Source organism: Bubalus bubalis, chromosome X (genome assembly GCF_019923935.1).
Source record: "Bubalus bubalis isolate 160015118507 breed Murrah chromosome X, NDDB_SH_1, whole genome shotgun sequence".
NCBI classification, from domain to species: Eukaryota; Metazoa; Chordata; class Mammalia; order Artiodactyla; family Bovidae; genus Bubalus; species Bubalus bubalis.
The window spans coordinates 22,126,201-22,146,708 of NC_059181.1; the positions used below are offsets into that span (position 1 = coordinate 22,126,201).

At 42.1% G+C, this 20,508-nt stretch overlaps 1 protein-coding gene across 1 annotated transcript in view; it reads left to right on the top strand.

Moving 5' to 3' along the window:
• Nucleotides 1-20,508, top strand: part of PTCHD1 (patched domain containing 1) — a 58,394-nt gene that overhangs the window by 30,965 nt on the left and 6,921 nt on the right. Inside the window, exon 2 of the mRNA XM_006054182.4 lies at nucleotides 8,160-8,820. Within this exon, the coding sequence (XP_006054244.1) occupies nucleotides 8,160-8,820 (661 nt within the window). The remainder of the gene's footprint in view (nucleotides 1-8,159; nucleotides 8,821-20,508) is intronic.

Genomic DNA, 20,508 nt, shown 5'->3' on the forward strand with positions numbered 1-20,508 from the left:
TCTTTTTCCTAAAAGCCTGTCCGCGACCACCAAACTGGCCCTTGGAAACCAAATATAAATCTGTTCCTCCCACCCCACAGGGAGCTCTGGTTCTGACAGGACTTTTGGAAAGGAGGAGGGGCTAGAATGGGGAAAGAACAGACCCTCACTGAAGCTTAGTGAGCCACATAAAATTGCCAACACTGACCCACTCTTTTACCTATAGAAGTGGCAACTTCATATGGTTTAACCCAATATTGAATGCTAGATCAGACACCTTTTATATGTTATCACATTTGATCTTCACAATGATCCTATGAGATCAGGTTTATCCCCCCTTTACAGATAATGAAACTGAATTAAATGCCTGAAGCTTAGTTTGGGTTACCCCCAAAGTTGTCGCAGAGTCAAGAAATTGATGTGAGTAGTATCTTGGAATACAACTTTGTGAAGCTCTGGTCAGAGAATGGCCACATAAGACAGGGAAGGGAAGAGGTGAGTTAAGGGGACACTGTCCAGCTGGTGGCTCTGTGGGCAACTGGGGCTCAATCCCACTGGGGAACTCCAGGAGCCAATGAGGAACATATGCCACAGAGTCAACCCACCTTGGGGACAAGGGAGCTGGGCTATTTATACACAAACTGTTTTTAGTCATCAATCCAGGCCTCTTGGGATTGGGACAGTATGTTAATACCTCATTATTTCCACATCAGGCTGGAAAGAGGGCTGGTGTGCACTGAAGTGGTAAGGAGACAGGGCAGCTATCTGTGTTGGCTATGGTCTCATAGCTAGAACAATAGACAGGGTTTGAACTGGTGGTTTTCTGACCTCATGTCCTTCCCACTAAAGCACAAGATGTCAAATCACAGGAAATATCACAAGCTCCAGGAAAACTGGGAATCAACTTTAGGGTTGTATCTGGACAGCTAGAAGACACTCACCACTCCATGCTTCCCTGCTGAAGAATAACTACATGTGTGTGGCCCTCCAGAGTTTACAAAATGCATGCAGATCTATCACCTCATGGACCCTCATCATGACCATGAGACAGACTAAAATCTACTCACTCACAAGATTATTATAGTCACATGTATACTATATAACTATTGAGTATACGTTCCAGGAACTATCCTACATAATAGAAAGGTAGAAGTGGACCAAAGAGATAAACACTCCAGCATGGTAAAACACCGATTCTAGTGGGGCCAGCAGAAAAAAGAAACAAAGAGGTGCATCATGGAATGCCATATCATAACAGGTGTCATGAAAAACTTAAGCCAAGATAGTGATGGCCAGGGACTTTTTTTTTTTTAATTCAGGCTGAGGTCAGAGAAGATGATTAAATTTGAGGAGGGAAGTGAAAGAAAGATGTTCCAGGCAGAGTTATGACAAAGGCCATATAACTAGGGCACCATAAGATACGAATCCGGAGAAATCACCTAGGGCAATGCCTCATCTTGCTGGCTACAGTCGGGACTTGAATTTTTGCTCTCAGCATGATGAGGAATCACTGGAGAATTGAGGGCAGCGAAGTGGCATGGTATATGTTTTCAAAAGTTCATTTTTTATTTATCTCTAACTCATGGTCCCCAACCCAGAATGGGGATGAACCCAAATGGAATTCTTCTGATTCCCAATCCAGTGGTTTTTCCACTTAGGTTCACAGTTGTTCTCCATACCTAGATGTCCTTGGTGTTCTTTTTGTTTTCCTGTCCCTTGCATAGTTATTTGTGATCTCCTGACCAAATCCTAACACTGTTGTTGCCAGTTCCCCAGGCATTTGGCTCTTTGGGACTTCTCTTTGCCTCTTAGCCAATCAGCGTTAACATTCTCCCATTTCTGAGAGTGCCCTGTTCTCTTAGAGTTACCTAGCAAAACTCATGACCCACAAACTTGCTCAAGCAGAGTTTAAGCTTGACCATGAAAGTCAAGTAAGAACAGCAGGATTCAAAAATAACCACTCTTATCAGAAAGTTTAACTTTAGAGATTTCCAGGATTCTTCCTATCAAGGAATTTTAATAGTCAAGTACAAATCAAATTTCTTCCCAGGCTATGGGGAAAAAAGAGAGTATTGAACCTGTGGTTCATCATATTCTTTCTCATCCAGAGCAACATGGAGTCAGGCAAAAGTCACAATGAGATATTGCAGTTGTCTTTTCCTTCGTCATGACTATATTTTGTTTTGAAAATCTCAGATTTATTTGCTTCAAATCCAGAGCTACAGTGTCTTTCCAGTCAGAACTGCAAAGACAAAACAACCTGTTCAGGGAATTATAATGTGGGGCTTTTAAAAGTGTCAGTACCCACAGTACAGTGTTTACCCCCTGGTAAAACAAGGAGAAAAACAGAAACATTCCACTCTCTCAGACCTGCACTGGCTCTGCAGTACTGACAAAGGTGACCATTTGTCTCCTGTCACTGGAGCAGGTCAGCATGACAGCGGGCACACATGGGTAGAGGAAGCGTGTGGATAGACAGTCATTTGTTTAGCTATATCCACAGCTTAAATTCGGTATCCTCTGAACATGTTATGTTTCAAAGGCAGAATGATATTTCTGTTCACTTATTAAGGGATGACTAACTTGCTTTTGGCTGCACTACAAATGAATCACAGTAACAATCCCCAACTTGCGACTGATGTTCTGATGTAATGCATTTCTATTAAAAGAAGAGGAAAGAGAGTGGGTGAGAGTGAGATCATGCAGCTACAGAACAGAACTAGCGTAATTGATGAACTGCAACGACCAGACCCATCCACTTCAAGGTGTTTTCTTGTGTCCTGGGGGAGAACACCTTGCCAGTCTGTTCCTACCCCCTCAACAGGGGCAGAATATCAACCCTGATCAAGGCATGGAATCTGGAGGGGTTCAGTGAATAAAACGCTTCACTTAGGGGTGAAATCCTGATATTCCTTGAAAGCATTCTGAAGCAGTTTTGATCTCATGTCACTTCAAAGGAAGTATTTGGGGGCAAATAATGTAGGTTAGGTTAGACAAGCAAACCAACAATTTCCCCTTTTCAACTGTTTTCCCATGAGCAGCTTATTTGGGAGTAGCAAAAGGAGGGAACGGCAAGGTAAGATAGGGAAAGGAAGGCAGCCCATAAAGGTGGTGTCACCAGACTGATACCCCTGGGGACCTGCACCCTCCTCACAGCCTCAGTGCAGCTGAGCTTTCTGGAGGATAGCAGAGGGTGTTAATTGCCCTGCCTGGCAGGATGGCCTTCCACCTTTATCTGTCCCCCCTTTTCAACATGAAACAAATACAAAAAAAGCTGGAAGGTGTCGGAAGAGCTCTTCTGAACCCACAGGTATTTTTCCTATGTTAATTACCACTCAGGAGCAGACACTTCCTCCTGGATCCCTCTGTACTCTCCTCGACAAGGTGCCCCTGCTGTCTTCTGAGGAAGATCTGCCTGTGCCAAGGAGAGGCAGAGAGGAAATGAGACTCTGGCCTGTCGTGCCCAGCAGCCCACACTGGCTTTGTCCCAGGCTCTGGCAGAAGGGGATTATAAAAGTCAGTGCCTCCCCAGCCCGGGAAATCACTCAGAGGAGGGAATCTTTTTGTTTTTTTTTTTCTCTCCAGTAAACCTATTTTTCCCTACCATGTGGTTTTCTTTCTGGGTTTCATCTACTATCAGATATGTCATTGACCTAAAAAGTACTTCAGTGTGTTGAAAAAGCATACTTCAAGCAGCTGTAATAAATCTCAAATTGATATTTATGGAGTTAACTTTCTCTTGCTGAGGATCTGATTGTATACTTTGTGGATGTCACTCATCTTAGAATTATGTCATGTTAGAACCAAACGGTCTGTCCTCAGAGATTAGTGGGACCAACCTCCGTTTTTTACTGAAAAATCTGAGATATGAAGTAGAGTGACATTCCTAGGGTCTCTGACATTCCTATCTCAGCAGCAAAAGCCAGATTTCAACTCAAAACTTATTACTGAATTCCATTATGCCCCACAGTCTCTTTGCTTGGTAAGTCTGTTTTAAAAGTTTTCTTTGGCAACTGAAGAGGCTGGATGGAGAATAAGCAAAGTCAGTAAGTTCAAACCCATCCTTCATTACTTGTTCACATCAGCATGTTCCGTTGCTGCCTAAACATGAAGTTGGCTCTTTGGATTATTTCTGGTCTCTCTCAATGGACCCCATAAACCCAGGTGCAGCTGCCCCGCAGCTCAGTCACATCAAGGCCGGTCATGTAAACCAGGTGGGCAGACAATTCTTCATTCTTCTCCACATCCTCTTCATCCTTACTAAAGTTCTAAAGCTGTCCTGGTCTAGATTCTCTAGGCCTCAGTTGTTCCAATTATATCATGGAAATAATGATTTAACCATTTCCATAGGGTCTTGTATTGAATAAAATTGAAAACTGTATAGAGAGTACTAAGCAGACTAGTTACTATTACTATCATCATTCTTAACCTGAAGGGTAATGAGAGCAAAGAATATAACAATGTAAACAGAGCCTTAGAATGAATCTCAATTTAACATTCAGTCTGGCCTCTTTGAGGGGCTTCCCAGGTGGCTCAGTGCTAAAGAATCCGCCTGCCAATGCAGTATATATGGGTTTGACCCTGGGTCGGGAAGATCCCCTGAAGAAGAAAATGGCAACCCACTATTCTTCCCTGGGAAATCCCATGGACAGAGGAGCCCAGTGGGCTACAGTTCATAGGATCACAAGAGTCAGATGCAACTGAGCATACACATGTACAAACACTGGCCTCTTTGGCAGCAAATACAATAAACATATTGTGATCAAGACTGACACTGGATTATGCTTTGCTAGAGTGCTCAGCATTGTCTACTGTTAGGATCATTCCTTTGTTTTGGACATCAGATCTTTTATGTGATTTTCCATATGTAAGTGTGAGCACCCTAAATTCATGGAATTTATCCTACTATTGACAATACAGTAGATTTGATGAGTACTTATTGAATGTGTGTTGAGTGAATAATCTAAAAATCTATAGAGTTATAGAAACATGGATTCTATGTTGAGCCACATGACAGATCCAGACTGTATTAAGGGTCAGGACTATTACTTCACGATGTTTCCCTCTCCTTTCCTTTCCAAGGGTCTGTAACTAATAATAAGCTTGCAGCAATTGAGACTGTCCATTCTGTAGACTGAGGTGTGTTGGTAACCATTTCACTATCACGCTTTGATGTTTTCCTATCTTTCTTTCCCCCTTCTGCCCCTAAGAGCAAAAATTTATTTAAAGGCTAAGATGAAGTCACTGTAAACTAACTTGTCATCATTTTCATCTTGCTTTTCTTTTCCAGTACAGAAATTTAAAGTAAGTATAGACCAATGACGACAACACATAGCCATGATCTCTGGTTTCCATTTTCCCCTGTAAATGGACTAAGATCATCTACTAATGTGTCTGCTGTCCTGAGTGGGGCTCCTTTAGGAAAGTAAATCTGGGCATTCTAAAACGCTATACAGGAAGAAGTCCAAAGTAGCATGTGCAGAGTGTGTGCCCATGGCTCCCTGAAGAGCCACACCCACTCCAGAAGTCCCAGGAGGGAATCTCCACTCTCCTTTTCCAAGCCTCTCACTATCCACTCCCCTTTTACCCCCAGGAGAATCACGCAGACTCCCCCTGCCAGGTGGGTGGCTTCAGCCAACACCCCATCTCTGGCTGTTTTGTCACCCAGCATCTCCCTGCCACTGAGAAGCGAGAGTGACACATGTTCTACCCACCTGACCTTCAGAAATTCAAAGCAGGTGAATCCCGCAGCAGCTCTGGTACTGAGAGTTAAGGAACCTCCACTCTCTAACTTCACTGAGGTTCTCACTTTCCAAGCCTCCCTCGTATGTGCTGGTGGTACAGGGGTTAACAGCATGTCTGCTTTCTTTGGTCTGTGGTCTCAAGGGTTCCAGCAGTAGATCTACAGGGCTGCCAGATCACTAAATGGTTTACAACTCCCCACCCAGCGTGGCATGGTCGCCTCAGAGAATGGATGGAAAATATCCCCTTGCTATAATTGGGTTCAGCCCTGTGGCTTAACACCATCTTATTTGGCAATCTTTTTCTCTTGACATATTTAGTAATCACTCCAAGGGAGATTTATTAGACCGTTCATGGGAACAAACAATGCACTAAATATTACACATATGCATGCTTCCAATACCACTCCTTTTCTAGCCTATTCTGAATCTTTCCCCCAAAGTCTTTCTTTTAACTCTCTCTTGTCACTAAACTCCTCTTGGTTCTTCCCTCTTCCACAGTAACCTTTCATATTTTGGAATTTTCTTTTATAGTTAGGAGTTCTTTTAATCAAAACTCACTGGACCAAGCTTAGAACACACTCTTGGTGTGTCTAAACACACTCTCAGTGTTTAAAACCATTAGAGTCATTCTGCTCCTCATCAATCCCAAAGCATCAAAACAAAAATTTAGCATATGGTTAGAGTTTGGTGAAAACAGTCTCCTAGGTATCTCTGGGACATCAACTCTGCATGTGTGTGTAAGTGTGTGTGTGTAGGAAAGGACACAGAATATTTCAGCCAAATGTAATACAGTGAAGTGTTTCCTGAACCTCAGGGTTGTGGCCTATGAGGAGATGTGAGGGAGGAGCCACTGAGAATTAGGATTAACAACTCATGCTCTGCACAAACTAAAGGACTTTGACAGCTGGTGCCCCTCAGACATTTTCTAAAACCATAATCAATATCCCATTCACCCTGGCACAGGCATGCACAGCAAAATGTCTTAGCAAATAAACCAGCTACAGCAGATTTCAAAGCAAATCTATCGGGGTCATGGAGACACTCAGAAGGTTATGAATCACAATGGTGCAGCACCATTGTGCTGCAAGTCTGGGTGTGAGGCTTTCATTCCCTTTCTGTGGGGAGTGTTCTCCACTCACCAGGTGTGGAACAGTGGCCAGCTCTGCTCAGGAGAGTGCTCTGTGCTCGGCACGGCCCTAGGTGTGCTCGTGTAATTCACATGGCCACCACTGGCCTCATTTTGGAGACTGGCCTCATTTCACAGGGAGAAGGCCTTACTTTCTCACCTTAGAACACAGAATACACATGTTCTTACATATCTGAACTTGATGGAGCACTTGTAATTTCTTAGGGGTGGGGTGGTGAAAGCCCCAAATCAGGATTTATCCAGCTGTTGGCACTGCCAACCTGCAGGTGTCTGGCGAGGAGCTAGGAGGACAAGTGCTGGAGCCAGACTGCCTGGGACAGCCCAGCTCTGTGTGACTTTGGGCAGGTGACTTGGCCTGCCTGTGCCTTAGTTTCCTCATTTGTAACACAAGGTGGGTACTTGTACCTACTGCAGTTTCTTGTAAGGATTAAATGACATAATCTGTATGAAGGGCATGGAACTGTGCCGGGTATGTAGTAGGTGATGTTACATGAGTGTCTGTATTCCCATGGGCACCTGGATCACAGGCATACAGAACCAGGGCATGGCAAATTTGGCTTAGGGCAAGCTTCAGAGAATAAATCCTGCTGCACTTCCTTAGCACGACTGCCCTGTACCCCAGCCAAGCTCTGCAGCTACAGCCCCCTTCCTGCAGAAGCAGGACTAAGGATCCTCAAGGTGAACTGCTTGTCTTATATGCCTCAGAGTGATTGCACTGAATGGGGAAATCACTTCACTGCCCTCCAAATCAGCCACAAGGGATGAGCCTACATAGGACCTCTGTGCTTGGACTTGTGCTTTAGTTCACTTTTGCCATTATATTTTCAAGGAGGAGACTAAATGGTAGACCTGTTGAGATTCTCAGATAGTTACAGACCCACTGAATCACACTTAAAGAACACAACATCCAACTTTAGCTGTATCGGCCTCCCTTGGAGGGTTTGTGAAAACCCAGATTCCTAGGCCCCACCCCAGAGAGTGTGACTTACCAGGTCTTAGATGGGGCCTGGGAATTTTCATTTCTGACAAGTCCCCAGGTGGTGCTGATGCTGCTGGTCCAGGGACCACGCTAGGAGGCCCTCGAGTCAGATGGGTGTCCTACATCCTTACTACTCAGTTCTGATGTAAGGTCCTAACATTTCATTTGAACTCTTTAGCTTGGAGATAGCATGAGTGACTCCCTTTCCCTTCCCCTACAAAAAAATAGAGACCTTTGGATCCACAGAGCTGTCAGTTAGGAATGTCTTATTTTTGGTCATCAACACTGACTTTCATTTTTTTCCCCATAGTTGCATGCTGCTGTAACCAGGATCCAGGTTCCAAGGCCTGGATTTAATTACACATTTGCTCACATCTGTATCCTGAATAACGATAAGACTTGCATTGTGGACGACATCGTGCATGTCCTAGAGGAGCTAAAGAATGCTCGGGCCACCAACCGGACCAATTTTGCTATCACGTACCCGATCACTCACTTAAAAGATGGGAGGGCAGTTTATAATGGGCACCAGCTGGGAGGCGTCACTGTGCACAGCAAGGATCGAGTGAAATCTGCAGAGGCCGTCCAGCTCACCTACTACCTGCAGTCCATCAACAGTCTCAATGACATGGTGGCGGAGAGGTGGGAGTCCAGCTTCTGTGACACCGTCCGACTGTTCCAGAAATCTAACAGCAAAGTCAAAATGTACCCTTACACATCCTCCTCGCTGAGGGAAGACTTCCAGAAGACCAGCCGTGTATCGGAACGTTACCTGGTCACCAGCCTGATCCTGGTGGTCACCATGGCCATCCTCTGCTGCTCCATGCAAGACTGCGTCCGCAGCAAACCCTGGCTGGGCCTGCTCGGGCTGGTGACCATAAGCCTTGCCACCCTCACCGCGGCTGGGATCATCAATCTGACTGGTGGGAAATACAATTCCACCTTCCTGGGAGTCCCTTTCGTCATGCTAGGTAATTACTGTCCTTTTTTTTCCCTTCTATTTCCTTCTTCTTATGGTGGTGACAGGGTTCCTGAAAGGCCAAGAGCAGCTGTCTAACAATTTTGTTTCATTTATAGCATCTTCTTTTAGTCCAGAAGCCCTGAGACCAATTCTGTAAGGTGGTGCTGGGTCTCAAGAAGCAACCATATCTGGTTGATATGCCGGAAGCCCAAAGCCCTGCCTTCTAGCCCTGGCCCTCCATGAAGTAGCTGTAGATATTAATTGAAATTCAGCAGATATTAATCTCTGTGCACCAGTGTTTTAGGTCGGGCCTCCCCAGGAGCAGACCCTGAGACAAGGATCTGGATACAAATAGTTTTTTGGGGAGGTTAGCCTGGGAGACCACAACCTGGAAGCAGGGACATGAGACAGGGAAGGAAGACGATCCGGGGTTATGTTAATCAGCAGGTTACCACTGTGGGCATCTGTGGTTCAGTCCCACTAGGGACCTTGGAGAGACCTCAGAGGTGTCCTTAAGGGGTGAGGACTCTTTAAGCTGCAGTATGGACCCAGAAACCCTATGTATGATTCACTGAGGGTTCTTCCCTGGGTCATTAACTCCCCAGCACTTGCCGGGGAAGACTGATCACATTCCTGAAGCTGGAGAAATCTCTCAGATTACCAGTATTTGGAGTAAGAAGGCTTCTGTGAGCTCAAGAATGAGGACTTGGAGGGCCACAAGTGGGGCACCAACAGTGTCCACCAGCCCATGGTTTCCCTATCCAATGGGCAGGGTGGACACGAACATCACACAGAAGGATATGGTCAATAGACAAGAACTCTGAAGGCAACAAGTGAGACATAAATAGGAAGGTAACTTTTTCTTGTCTTTGCTATGAACTCAGGAGAATATTTTAAAATGAATCCTATTATGTAGTCTCTTGGGGGCTGCAGAAATTTCCTCATGGAGATTCTGGTATACGTAAAGCCATAGTGCTCATAATATAACGTCAGTTGCTCTGTCCATCTGATATTGATGATGGCAGAGGTCCAGCAAGCCTAGTACTGAGTTTCTAATGAGCCAAGGACCCAAACACTTAGATTCTCCCTCTTCTTTGGCAACTTCTCATCAATTCCTTTAGCAAAATTAAAATGTCATTTGGAATCAGATACTGACATGACAAATGAAGTGGCATTTCTCACTGGCTGAGAAATAACTGTGATTGAGTTCATCAGTATGCCTGATGCCCTGTTTAGAGGTAGTAGGAAAAAAAGGAATTTACTCAGGCCATCTTAGCTGCATGATGGTTAAATGATAATATGCAGGGGCTGGTGGGGCCACAGAATTATGTGCTGCCCTCCATGCTCTTCTCTGGTAGCTCAGCTGGTAAAGAATTCGCCTGCAATGCAGGAGACCTCGGTTCAATCCCTGGGTCGGGAAGATCTCCTGGAGAAGGGATAGGCTACCCACTCCAGTATTCTTGGGCTTCCCTGGTGGCTCAGCCAGTAAAGAATCAGCCTGCAATGCAGGAAACCTGGGTTTGATCCCTGGGTTGGGAAGATTCCCTCAAGAAGGGAATGGCTACCCATTCCAATATTCTGGCATGGAGAATTGCATTGACGGAGAAGCCTGGCAGGCTACAGTCCATGGGGTCACAAAGAGTTGGACACAACAAAGAGCGACTTTCACTTTCACTTTTACTCCATGCTCTGCAGGAACTGCAGAGAAGGCAATGGCAACCCACTCCAGTACTCTTGCCTGGAAAATCCCATAGATGGAGGAGCCTGGTAGGCTGCAGTCCATGGGGTCGCTAAGAGTCGGACACAACTGAGCGACTTCACTTTCACTTTTCATTTTCATGCATTGGAGAAGGAAATGGCAACCCACTTTAGTGTTCTTGCCTGGAGAATCCCAAGGATGGCGGAGCCTGATGGGCTGCCATCTATGGGGTCGCACAGAGTCAGACACGACTGAAGTGACTTAGCAGCAGCAGCAGCAGCTGCAGGACCTGAGACCCAAGCAATAAACATATACTAGTAGCTTTTGTGGAAAAGTGGGGCACTGTGCGGAGACTGAGAGAGCTGTGAATTTACCAGATCGGTTTACTCATCTTTGCTGAACACAGCAGAGGAGGAGGCTGCTATACTTCCTCCTGAATTCAGTCTGCTAAGATGGCAGCATAACTTGCCTCTTTAAAATAACCTCAAGATGATGTGGGTCAATGGTGGAATACAGGGCGGTTCCTTGCAGCCTGAGTAAGGAGTGGCTGTGAGGAGCTCCCATGGAGGGTTGAGTCAAGATTTAAATTAAGATGTTTTGCTCATGATTAGTCACATGCTTGGGGTGTTTTTTTTTTAGCTTTTCATTTTAAAAATACAGTGTTTTTTGCTGTGATTGTTTCTGTGGGAGGAAGATAAACAGGGATAAGGGTTCACAGGAAACTGAAGGGAGACAGGTTCTTAAGTGAGGAAAAAAGATGTTAGGGCTAGAAAAAGAAATATCATTCCTGGTTTTTGACACTCTTAAGTAATTATCATGAGCTCAAAGAAGGGTACAATATTTAAAACTTCCTAAAAACTAATTGCATTAAGTAAAACTACAATATTTAGAGCTTCTTAAAATTAATTTTTAAGCAAAACACAACAGTAACATTCAAAACTTCTTCCCATTAATTTCACTAAAAATATTTCATTGTAAGTAAAAATGAAATTAAATATTCAAAACATCTTGAATTTTATTAAGTAAAAGAAATCACAGTATTTCAAATCTCTTAAAATTGATTTTTGTCCTTTTTAAAGAAGTTTTAAATATTGTAAGCAAAACTCAATGCAAAAAGGAATACACCAGACAGTACTGGTATGGGGAGGGATAGAAGAGATGGAAAGATGCTGTTATCCAGGGAGCATCTTTAAAAGACAAATTCAGAAAGATTAGTGCCACAACTCCACCAAGACCTAGTATCAGTGAATTTCACATGAATTCAACTCAGAAAAACCTAGCATCTGTAGCGAAAGAGACCAAGCGCTGCAGTGCCCAAAAAACCCTTGTTTGTAATTTGTGAGGAATGTCACATGCATTGATTTGATGGCAGTTTTCCCTGCTGACAGTCAACAGACAACCTTTCTGTACATTTTCAGCTCAAAGAGATCTCAAATTACTTAGTCACAACATGAAAGGAAGCGACGTGTTTTAGTAGCTGAGGCCCATTTGCAATAAATACTTTGCACCATGTAATGGGTGCTTAATACGCTTGTAAAGCCAGCAGCACCTGGATTTAGGATGGCTGCCCTTCTGTATTTCTCAGATAAACTCATCGTTCTCAGATTTGATTGTAAAATGAAATCTAAGCAAGAGCACGTTCATAAATGTTGTGTTCAGGACCAATGTTTAATTCTGTTTTTTTGATGACCAGTCCTAAAACGCCAATAAATATTTCAAATGACCAAGAAGAAATGTGGTGCTAAGGGTTTTGCAGTGTGTGACTCACTAAACTTGTCCAGTTTCTAAATTTGCCCGTCTATAGCATCAAATGGTTATGCTTAAACTAAGAAGATTTAAGTAAAACTTCTTGATTTTCTGTGGTATTAATATACAGTCAAATAAAACTAAAAAAATATATGGCTTCTTTTAGAAGGAAAGGTATCTTAGAAAAAAATCTTAGTCCTTTCCAGACGAAATTTCCTTGGCCGACAATAGGTCTATAATGTGATACACAATTATAGATTTAAAATTCAACAAACTAAACATTCTCAGTGTGATGCCGGTCACTTAAGGCCAGACCCAGCCAAATGCCAAAATGGCAGCAGATTTAGAATGGAAAATTTTAAGACCACGTGTGTCAAACCGTATTAACCTGACAAAATTCCAGAATAGGAAAGGATTTGGATAAACTCTGAGAGTTCACCATAATGGGATGTGACTGTGTGTTTGTAGCCAAGACGATACGTGACATCTCTGGCAATAAGAATATATCCTACACAGATGAATCATTTGGGCAATGATGTAAGCATAGATACATCAGGATTTAGAATGTTTTTAATCAGTGTCAGGCATATTAGACAGCCCTACTTCTGCCAAAACCCCTGTCCATGAGTCAGATCAGTTTATTTAGAGCTGAAATTCTTAAAGGTCTACAGTATCATAAATGCTCATTGACATTTTTTAGTTATTATACTTTGGAGAGGAGCTTATTTCATCCACACCCTTTGTGTGTAAAGTAATATCCTTTCTTTCCAAACCATATTAACACCAGGCATCGAGGTACTTGAACCGCCATTTGTAAACATTTGACACTCATCATGTTAATCCATTATGGAATTTCCTTTAAAGGATGAGGATTTACAACATTGCCCAGCAGTTGGGTATGATTTAAGAAATTGGCACAGGTTTTGTACATGCCAGCTCTCCTTACAGGCTTAATATTTCCACAGCTTTGCTGATCAGACACAAATCAGGAAAGGAATGGAATGTTGGGAAATATAGAAGGGAACAGAAGGAAGGTTTCTTCCTTCTTCATCTGATAGGTTTGGTGTTTCATGTACATTCTGTACAGCTAAAAGGGGAAAATTGAAGTTGTGGTGAAAGGTATTTTGAATATTAGTTTGTATATGGTAATCTAATTTATAAGGGTAGCTTTGCATTTATTAAGATACAAAATCCTCAAAGATCAGATGAGATGAAAAATATTCTTCAAGAAAAATGTTCTTCAAGCCCTTTAAAATGTTTGGGATTTTGAGAAGGTCTAATGTCAGATCCAAGGTTCCCTCTTCCTTCTAAATTATCCAGCCAGGCCATTCAAATTCAAGGATAGGAAAGAAGCAAGGATGTGATTAAATGCTAGGAAGAGACTAATAGCAAGGATGTTTGGCTTCCTTCAGGTATACATCCTAAGATTATCTGTATTTAACAGAAACCAGAAGATAAGTTTCAGTTCTCTGAGAAATTGTTTTTATTTGCTGCCAACTGGAATGTGATGCAGTATACGGAGCTCAGGCTTACAAAGAGGTAAAGGTCCAGTGCAAGAAATTTAGTTCTAAGAAACTGGAACTCTTAATTATCTTGGCTCTAAATTTAAGCAAACCTGCAAAGTTGTGCTTGCCTGATGACTATTCTGGTATATTTCTAAAGTCATGAGAAATGTGGGGGAATAAATCAGCCAGATAATAATAAAGTTCAAAGCAAATACAAAATTGTCAATATTCAACCATTCTTCACCTATGAAATTGGTGCCAATATGTGGCTATTTTTGATCTCCAAAAGCAGTAATTTCTTATGATTCAACCTCCTACATTATGGTATACGTTCATTACTTGCAACAATATGACAGTCTACATGAGAAGTAAAAGTATGTTAAGAATGCTGTGGAAATACTCTGCTTAGGTATAAATTACTAACAGGTTCCATGGTGTCTAGAAAAAAAAACTGATTTATAGGTGTTTTGTTGTTCCCATTGTTGCTTACATCTGATTTGAAATAAGAGAGTAATTCCATATACTATTTTCAAAGTGTTTTTGTCCCTAAATATCCTTTTTATAATGCTCTATGATCACTGTGGGACTAATTTAAAAGGATACTGTGTTATTTTGTGTCTAGTTTTCATCTTTTTATTCTTATCTTCCACCAGTCATACTACAATGCAAGGAGGATTGGGAGAAATAGGTCTGAGAGGATGGATCAGACATGTTTTATTGTTCTATCCTTAACCACAAAGGATGGCAAGAATGGGACTAGGGGCACAGGTCCAGGGAGGCAGAGAACAATCAGGCAGAGGAATGCAAAGGTATTCATCTCTGACCCAGGTCTCCTGGGAATCCTCTGGATGGTTTTGCCAGCTAGTCTAGGGAATAAGGGGTGGCCAATTCCATGAAGGTATGGCAGCTGAAATCAAGGACACTGAGCTGGTTTAAAAAAAAAAAAAAACAGAAGGAGGGACACCTAGTTGGTTGTTGCATTTGGATTAACATCTCCGAAAGTCATTGGTGGGGCCAGGTAGTGTTGACCAGATGGATTTGCAGTAGTTCATGATGCAAGCAGATGCATAGTCATTATCAAGGAAACCCTGCATTTCACCTAGACTATTTCACCAGCCATGAATCAAAATGTAGATGGAACCTAAGGGAGGGATTCTAGCCCCTTCTCTGCACTGACTGGTGCAACAACACTAACATTTCTCTTCCTCACCAGTAAAATAAATTGCACATCAACCTACTAGTCATTTTGTGTATATATCTGTGTGTGTGTGTGTGTGTGTGTGTGTGTGTGTATAATCTGGGTGTATAATATATATTATATATCACATTACCTATATTATATGTAATGTGATATATTATGTAATAAGTTCATGTTGTGTATATATATTTTATGTGTTTATAACATATTATGTATACATATTGTTTGAATGTTTGAAGAGAAATACAGTATATTTCTCTCTGTATTATACAGTATATATTCACACATTTTATATGTAAATATATAAAATGTATTTGAATAAGATATGCCACATATATAAATACTACATATGTCTTCTGTATGAAGAGATATCACACAGTGACCGTAGCCTATATTATGAGCTTCAGTTGTGCACACTGATTTTATATAGTGCGTGTGTGTGCACGCACACATACACACAGAGTATGTAAATACTTTATCTTTAAACACAAAACAGCTATTCATTTCCTGGACTTTTATTTGCAGCTCTTGAGCAAAGGAAATCATTTCTCAGATTAAAACACAATGCTGTGATTAGAATTACCAAAATGTGACAAGCCTCTAGTAGAAGGAGTTTAGCTGTATGTATTCGCCCTGATGTGAGCGTCTGTCTTAGCTTAAGCAAAGTACACCTTTACTCTCACTCTTAACTGTGAGACAAAACAGGCTGTGATAAACCAAACAACTCAGCACAGAAAGTAAATGTTTATAACAGGAAAAGTGTAAATGTAACCCAATTAATGAACTTCTCTCTAAAAACAAATGTTACTCAAGCCAGACACATACACACTTAAATTTCTTTTCAAAAAAAAACCATGAATTTATGTGGATGTCATGGAAGGAAAAGCTTTTTATAAACATGAGCTACTTAGTGGAGCTTGTCTAAGAATAAAATATGTTTTAAGCAGATTTTGCTCATGCATTCATTATACTCTATGGATTTTCTAGAAGAATGTAGTAATTTTATTTTCATATAGGAAATCTGGCACTGCCCAGGCATGCTATAAATGGCTTTATTATCTCCTGATATTAAATGTTTTCACATTGAAACTCAAAGCCATCCCATTTCCCCTCCCCATCTTCTCAGTTATTCCTTACTTGTAGGAACTCAGGATGAGGAAATCCTGCTAGGATTAAAGGATTAAAATACGAGGAGAGCCCAAAGGCATTAGCCTCTGTGCTGTGGCTCTGTGTGCTGGAGAAGGCAGGAGGTTCTGGGCCTCAAGAAAAATCTGCCTTACAAAATCCCAGTGTACCAAGTAGATTGATTTGCCTATGATATTCATTGACAAAAAATAAAAATAAACAAATCACCCAGATTGCCTCTGATAGCAAAACCATTAAATACATTAAAAATATCATTGACTTTATTAATAACTTTCCAGATGTGTATCTACTGGGTAAAGTTATGTTAACTCTACACTATTCATTTGTCAATTCCTGGGTCAGTGGATTGTAAACAATCCTGAAGGCTTCAGTCAGGTCCCAGAAAAGAGTCTGGGTAAGAGTGAGATTTTATTTAATTTGTGAGTATTCCTGAGACTCACTCTAAATGATTGGAGGATTTTCCACCATTAGTATTATTTATCATCTGTGCTGTCTTTTCATTGCCTCCAAAATCTGAAAGGTAACTGCACAAAAAGATAGAAAATTCTTTGGAAAAGAAGAAAACTGATTAGCCTAAACCCTTTAGTATTTGATTTTACTAGATGAAAATCCCAAAGTCTACTGCTAATAAAATTTAAATTGCATTCGTAGTACAAACTGTGTCTGAACACCAGTGAAGAGCTCTACTGTCCTTATCCCAGGGCCTGGCTAAAAGCCTGTGCTGCCAGAAAGCAGTCACTCATGAATAATTAGAACTTGGACTGGTGTGTTTATGTCTTGACGCACACTGATAGACATGTGTTCATATGCATTTAACTCTACAGACATGCACTGAACCAAAACAGAAACAAACATCTTGAATGTACTTTTCAAAGACTAACTGAATGCTTTCAAGTCTTCTTTACCTTCAGAATTTGATAGCATCAGTATGTGTGGTTTAACAGTTCCCTCTGGCAACTCTTCAGCTTTAAGTAGTGACCAAAAGAGAGGAGGGTCCCTGGGTGCTGGGAGGCAGCTGCTGAGAGAAGAAAGTGGAGAGGAACAGAATCTCCTCAAATCTTTCCTCCCTGCCTTTCCTTGGTTTTCACTGGCCCAGTTTCTGACACGGATATAAAAATGAAGCCCAGGGCTGGCTGCAGGAAACACTGTGAAGGAGTTAAGTCTCTGTGAGATCCTCTTACCTGTGATGTCTCTGCCCTCCCTCCCCATCTCCCTTCTTTGTCCCACTCCCCAGAGTGAAGGGAAGTGGCTTCAATCGACAACTATTGCACAGGGGGTTGCATTTAAAAGAATCCCGCGGATTCGTTTTGATGTTTGGCAAAACTAATACATTGTTTGAGGTTTAAAAATAAAATAAAATTAAAAAAAAAAAAAAGAATCCCGTGAAGGTCAAACCAAAGGGAATTCAGCTGTGGTGACAGACAGAGCAGGCCTTCTTGGGGAACAGGGCATTCTTCAAGTCCTACAACTTATGGAACATGTCTCCCTGGAGTCCAGGCCAGAGAACAGGAGCCCCACAGTTGAGCTTTCCATTACAGTAACAGGCTAACCTCTTCAACATAAGTGCCCAGCTGTGAATCAGGTCTGGTGCTAGCTAGGCACTCCAAGCTATTCTTCCCTGGGAGGCACTGGCAGCCATGTTGGTATGCCCTCCCCCCTTGACTGACTGAGCTCCAGTGAGGAGGCCCAGATAAAGTATTACCAGTTGTCCCTGAAATCCAAAGAGTTCTCTAAAGACAATGCACAACTGGAATTTGGAGTTGAGGGTATAGGCATCTGCTAGTGGGAAGGTGTGCTTGAGAAACAAGAGTCTGGCCTATCAGAAGTAATGGTGCAGGCCTCAGCACTGGGCCAACAACAACTACCAACAAAGTCTGAATGATCAGGTAAAACAGATTCTTTCTCAGGGCCTCCTCTTCTGGCCTCTATAAGTCATGCAGGCACAGCCCTGAGAGGAATGAAGGAGAAGCAGAGTTTCCAAAAGCCCCTATGAGTAAAATCTGAATCTTCTGGAACTGCCCCCAGAACCAAGAACGTGTCATGTGCCATGAAAGGGATCAAACTCAGAAGGACAAGGCATTTAAGATGCAGCAGCCATGTGGCTGAGTCCCCTTGCCGTTCACCTGAAACTATCACAACACTGTTAATCAGTTACACTCCAATATGAAACAAAAAGGTAAAAAAAATAAAGTCAGCTGATTAGGAGATTTCCCGATATAAACATCTTTGATATGGTATGATATTCTTTTAATATTGTATTGAATTTTTTGCTATAATATTAAAATTTTGTAGCAGTATTCAAAAAAATGCAGCAACAGAACTCAAGAGACATGCTAACAGCCTACTTCCACATTCCTTGAGTTTATTTTCATTCAGGACCCTCAGAGGTCTTACTCTTTTTACCTAATAGCTCTGTTAATTCAAAATCCTTTTCTCAATTAGCTTCTAAGATTATTCAATACCAAGGTAATAAAGGAATTCTTATTGTATTTTCCAACAAGAGTCAGGGTCAGATAATGTCATTATAAAACACACCCATTGTAAAAAGGGCTGCAAAACTGATTTAATTTAAATCCTACCATACCAGTAATTCTAATCCTGCTTTATGCATCTTTATTTTCTTACCATATTTAATGACTCAGCACCAAAGCCTTGTTTTAAAAATTCTTTTTCTTTCTAGAAAGAAAACACTTATACGATTCCATTTGCCTTTTCAGTGAAACTCTAAAGTGTGTTTGTCTATCAGAATTTATTCTCCCTGGCCCCAGATGAAATGGTCAGTACTGTTTCCCCAGGGGGCAGGTGCCTCAGAGATACTTTCTTTACCCTCATTTCAAGGGATCAGTTATTTTAATCAAAGGTTGGCTGATCCTTCCAGAGAACCCAGTGGAAACAAACTTAATAAACAGTTTTCCCTCTTAAGACTAGATGTTAACTATCTAAAACATAATTTAAAACAGTATGCCAGTCAACGAGTGGACTTTTTACTTCTTGTCTAGGGAGTTTAGGTGTCTTCACTTTAATAGGGGTCATGGTGCCAGTTATCAAATTGACAGTCTTGACCTGACCTCTAAAAGTGGCTGTAAAATGATGCCCAGTAAATTAAGATAAATGCCAAATTCCTCTGAGGAAACAGGCCTATATCATGACTGTGAAATGGGTGTGCGGGTTTGAGGCCAAGACTTCACAATAAGTATATAAATACCAGCCTGGGCACGAGGGCAGACAAGCGCTCAGTTATTGTACACACAAGAGCACAGTGACTCACTTCACTCAGCATTACGCTTGGCTGGAGATTTTAAATTCCTTTTTAAAAACAAGACGATTGTACCACAGGGTAAAGATTTTATTATCCTCAATAATGGGATTGAATATGCCAAGGCAGAGAAGCAGAAAATGAGATCTGCAGATCCCAGTGCCAAGACAGGGCTGAGAGAAAGCCACAACAGGTCACTTTGGGGGGGGGGGGTTTCAATGTTACGGTGGCCTAGAAACCCAGGGAAGCCCCTCTGGGAAATGTCTGGCTCCCACCAAGAGAGATTAGAGAAGTTAAACTAGATCTAGTTGCAGGCAGTAAAGTCAAACAGGAGCACTTACTGTAAGTCGGCTGTTGCAGGGTTACTGGAATACTAACCAAGGAGGAAGGGCATTAAGTAGTTCGGGAGAGAGGTTACTGATCCGGCCCTGGCCCTCAGAGGCCGTTGCCAAGTAGTGTAAAGAAGCCAGCAGTCACCACTAGCTTGAGACATCATCCAACCCAAATGGGGCAGACAGGTCCCTGAAGACCAGAGACAAGCCATAAACCTTCAAACTGAATTCATTTTTATCCACTGCAGGGAGAGTTCCTGTGAATCTTGTTCCTTCTTCCATCCTTCCTATTCACACAAACTTGTCCCTACTTATTTTGTTCCCCTCTGTTTCTCAGATTTATTGCATCCTGCATTGATTCTTGGAGAAGAAGGAAAAAAAAAAGAGGCTGTGATTTAGTTCCTGTCAAGGCTCAGATTAAATACAGCACTTCTTTCTCCCTAAAGCTTTCCACTTGGCCAAACTTAAATGAGGTGATGAGACACTAACTCAGACCCCTCTGCCCACTGCCTTCCGCTGTGCTAACCTCCAGCCTTGTGGGGATGACAAGCCAAATGCTGAGTGGCCAGGCATCCTCTCTGGAGTGTTCCACCAACGAAATACTCTGAAAACTGCAACCACAGTCCTAAACCATCAGTGTGCATAAGCCCCAAGAGACACAGGTGCAAGTCTACTCAGATCTCATAGGCTAAAGTCCACCCAGCTTTCTTCAGCCAGAAGGAAGCATGAAGATCTTAGCTCCTCTATCTGCCCTCTCTCCCTTAACATGTCTGACTCACCAAAACACAAGTCTGGTCTCCTCAGGAGAAATCACTG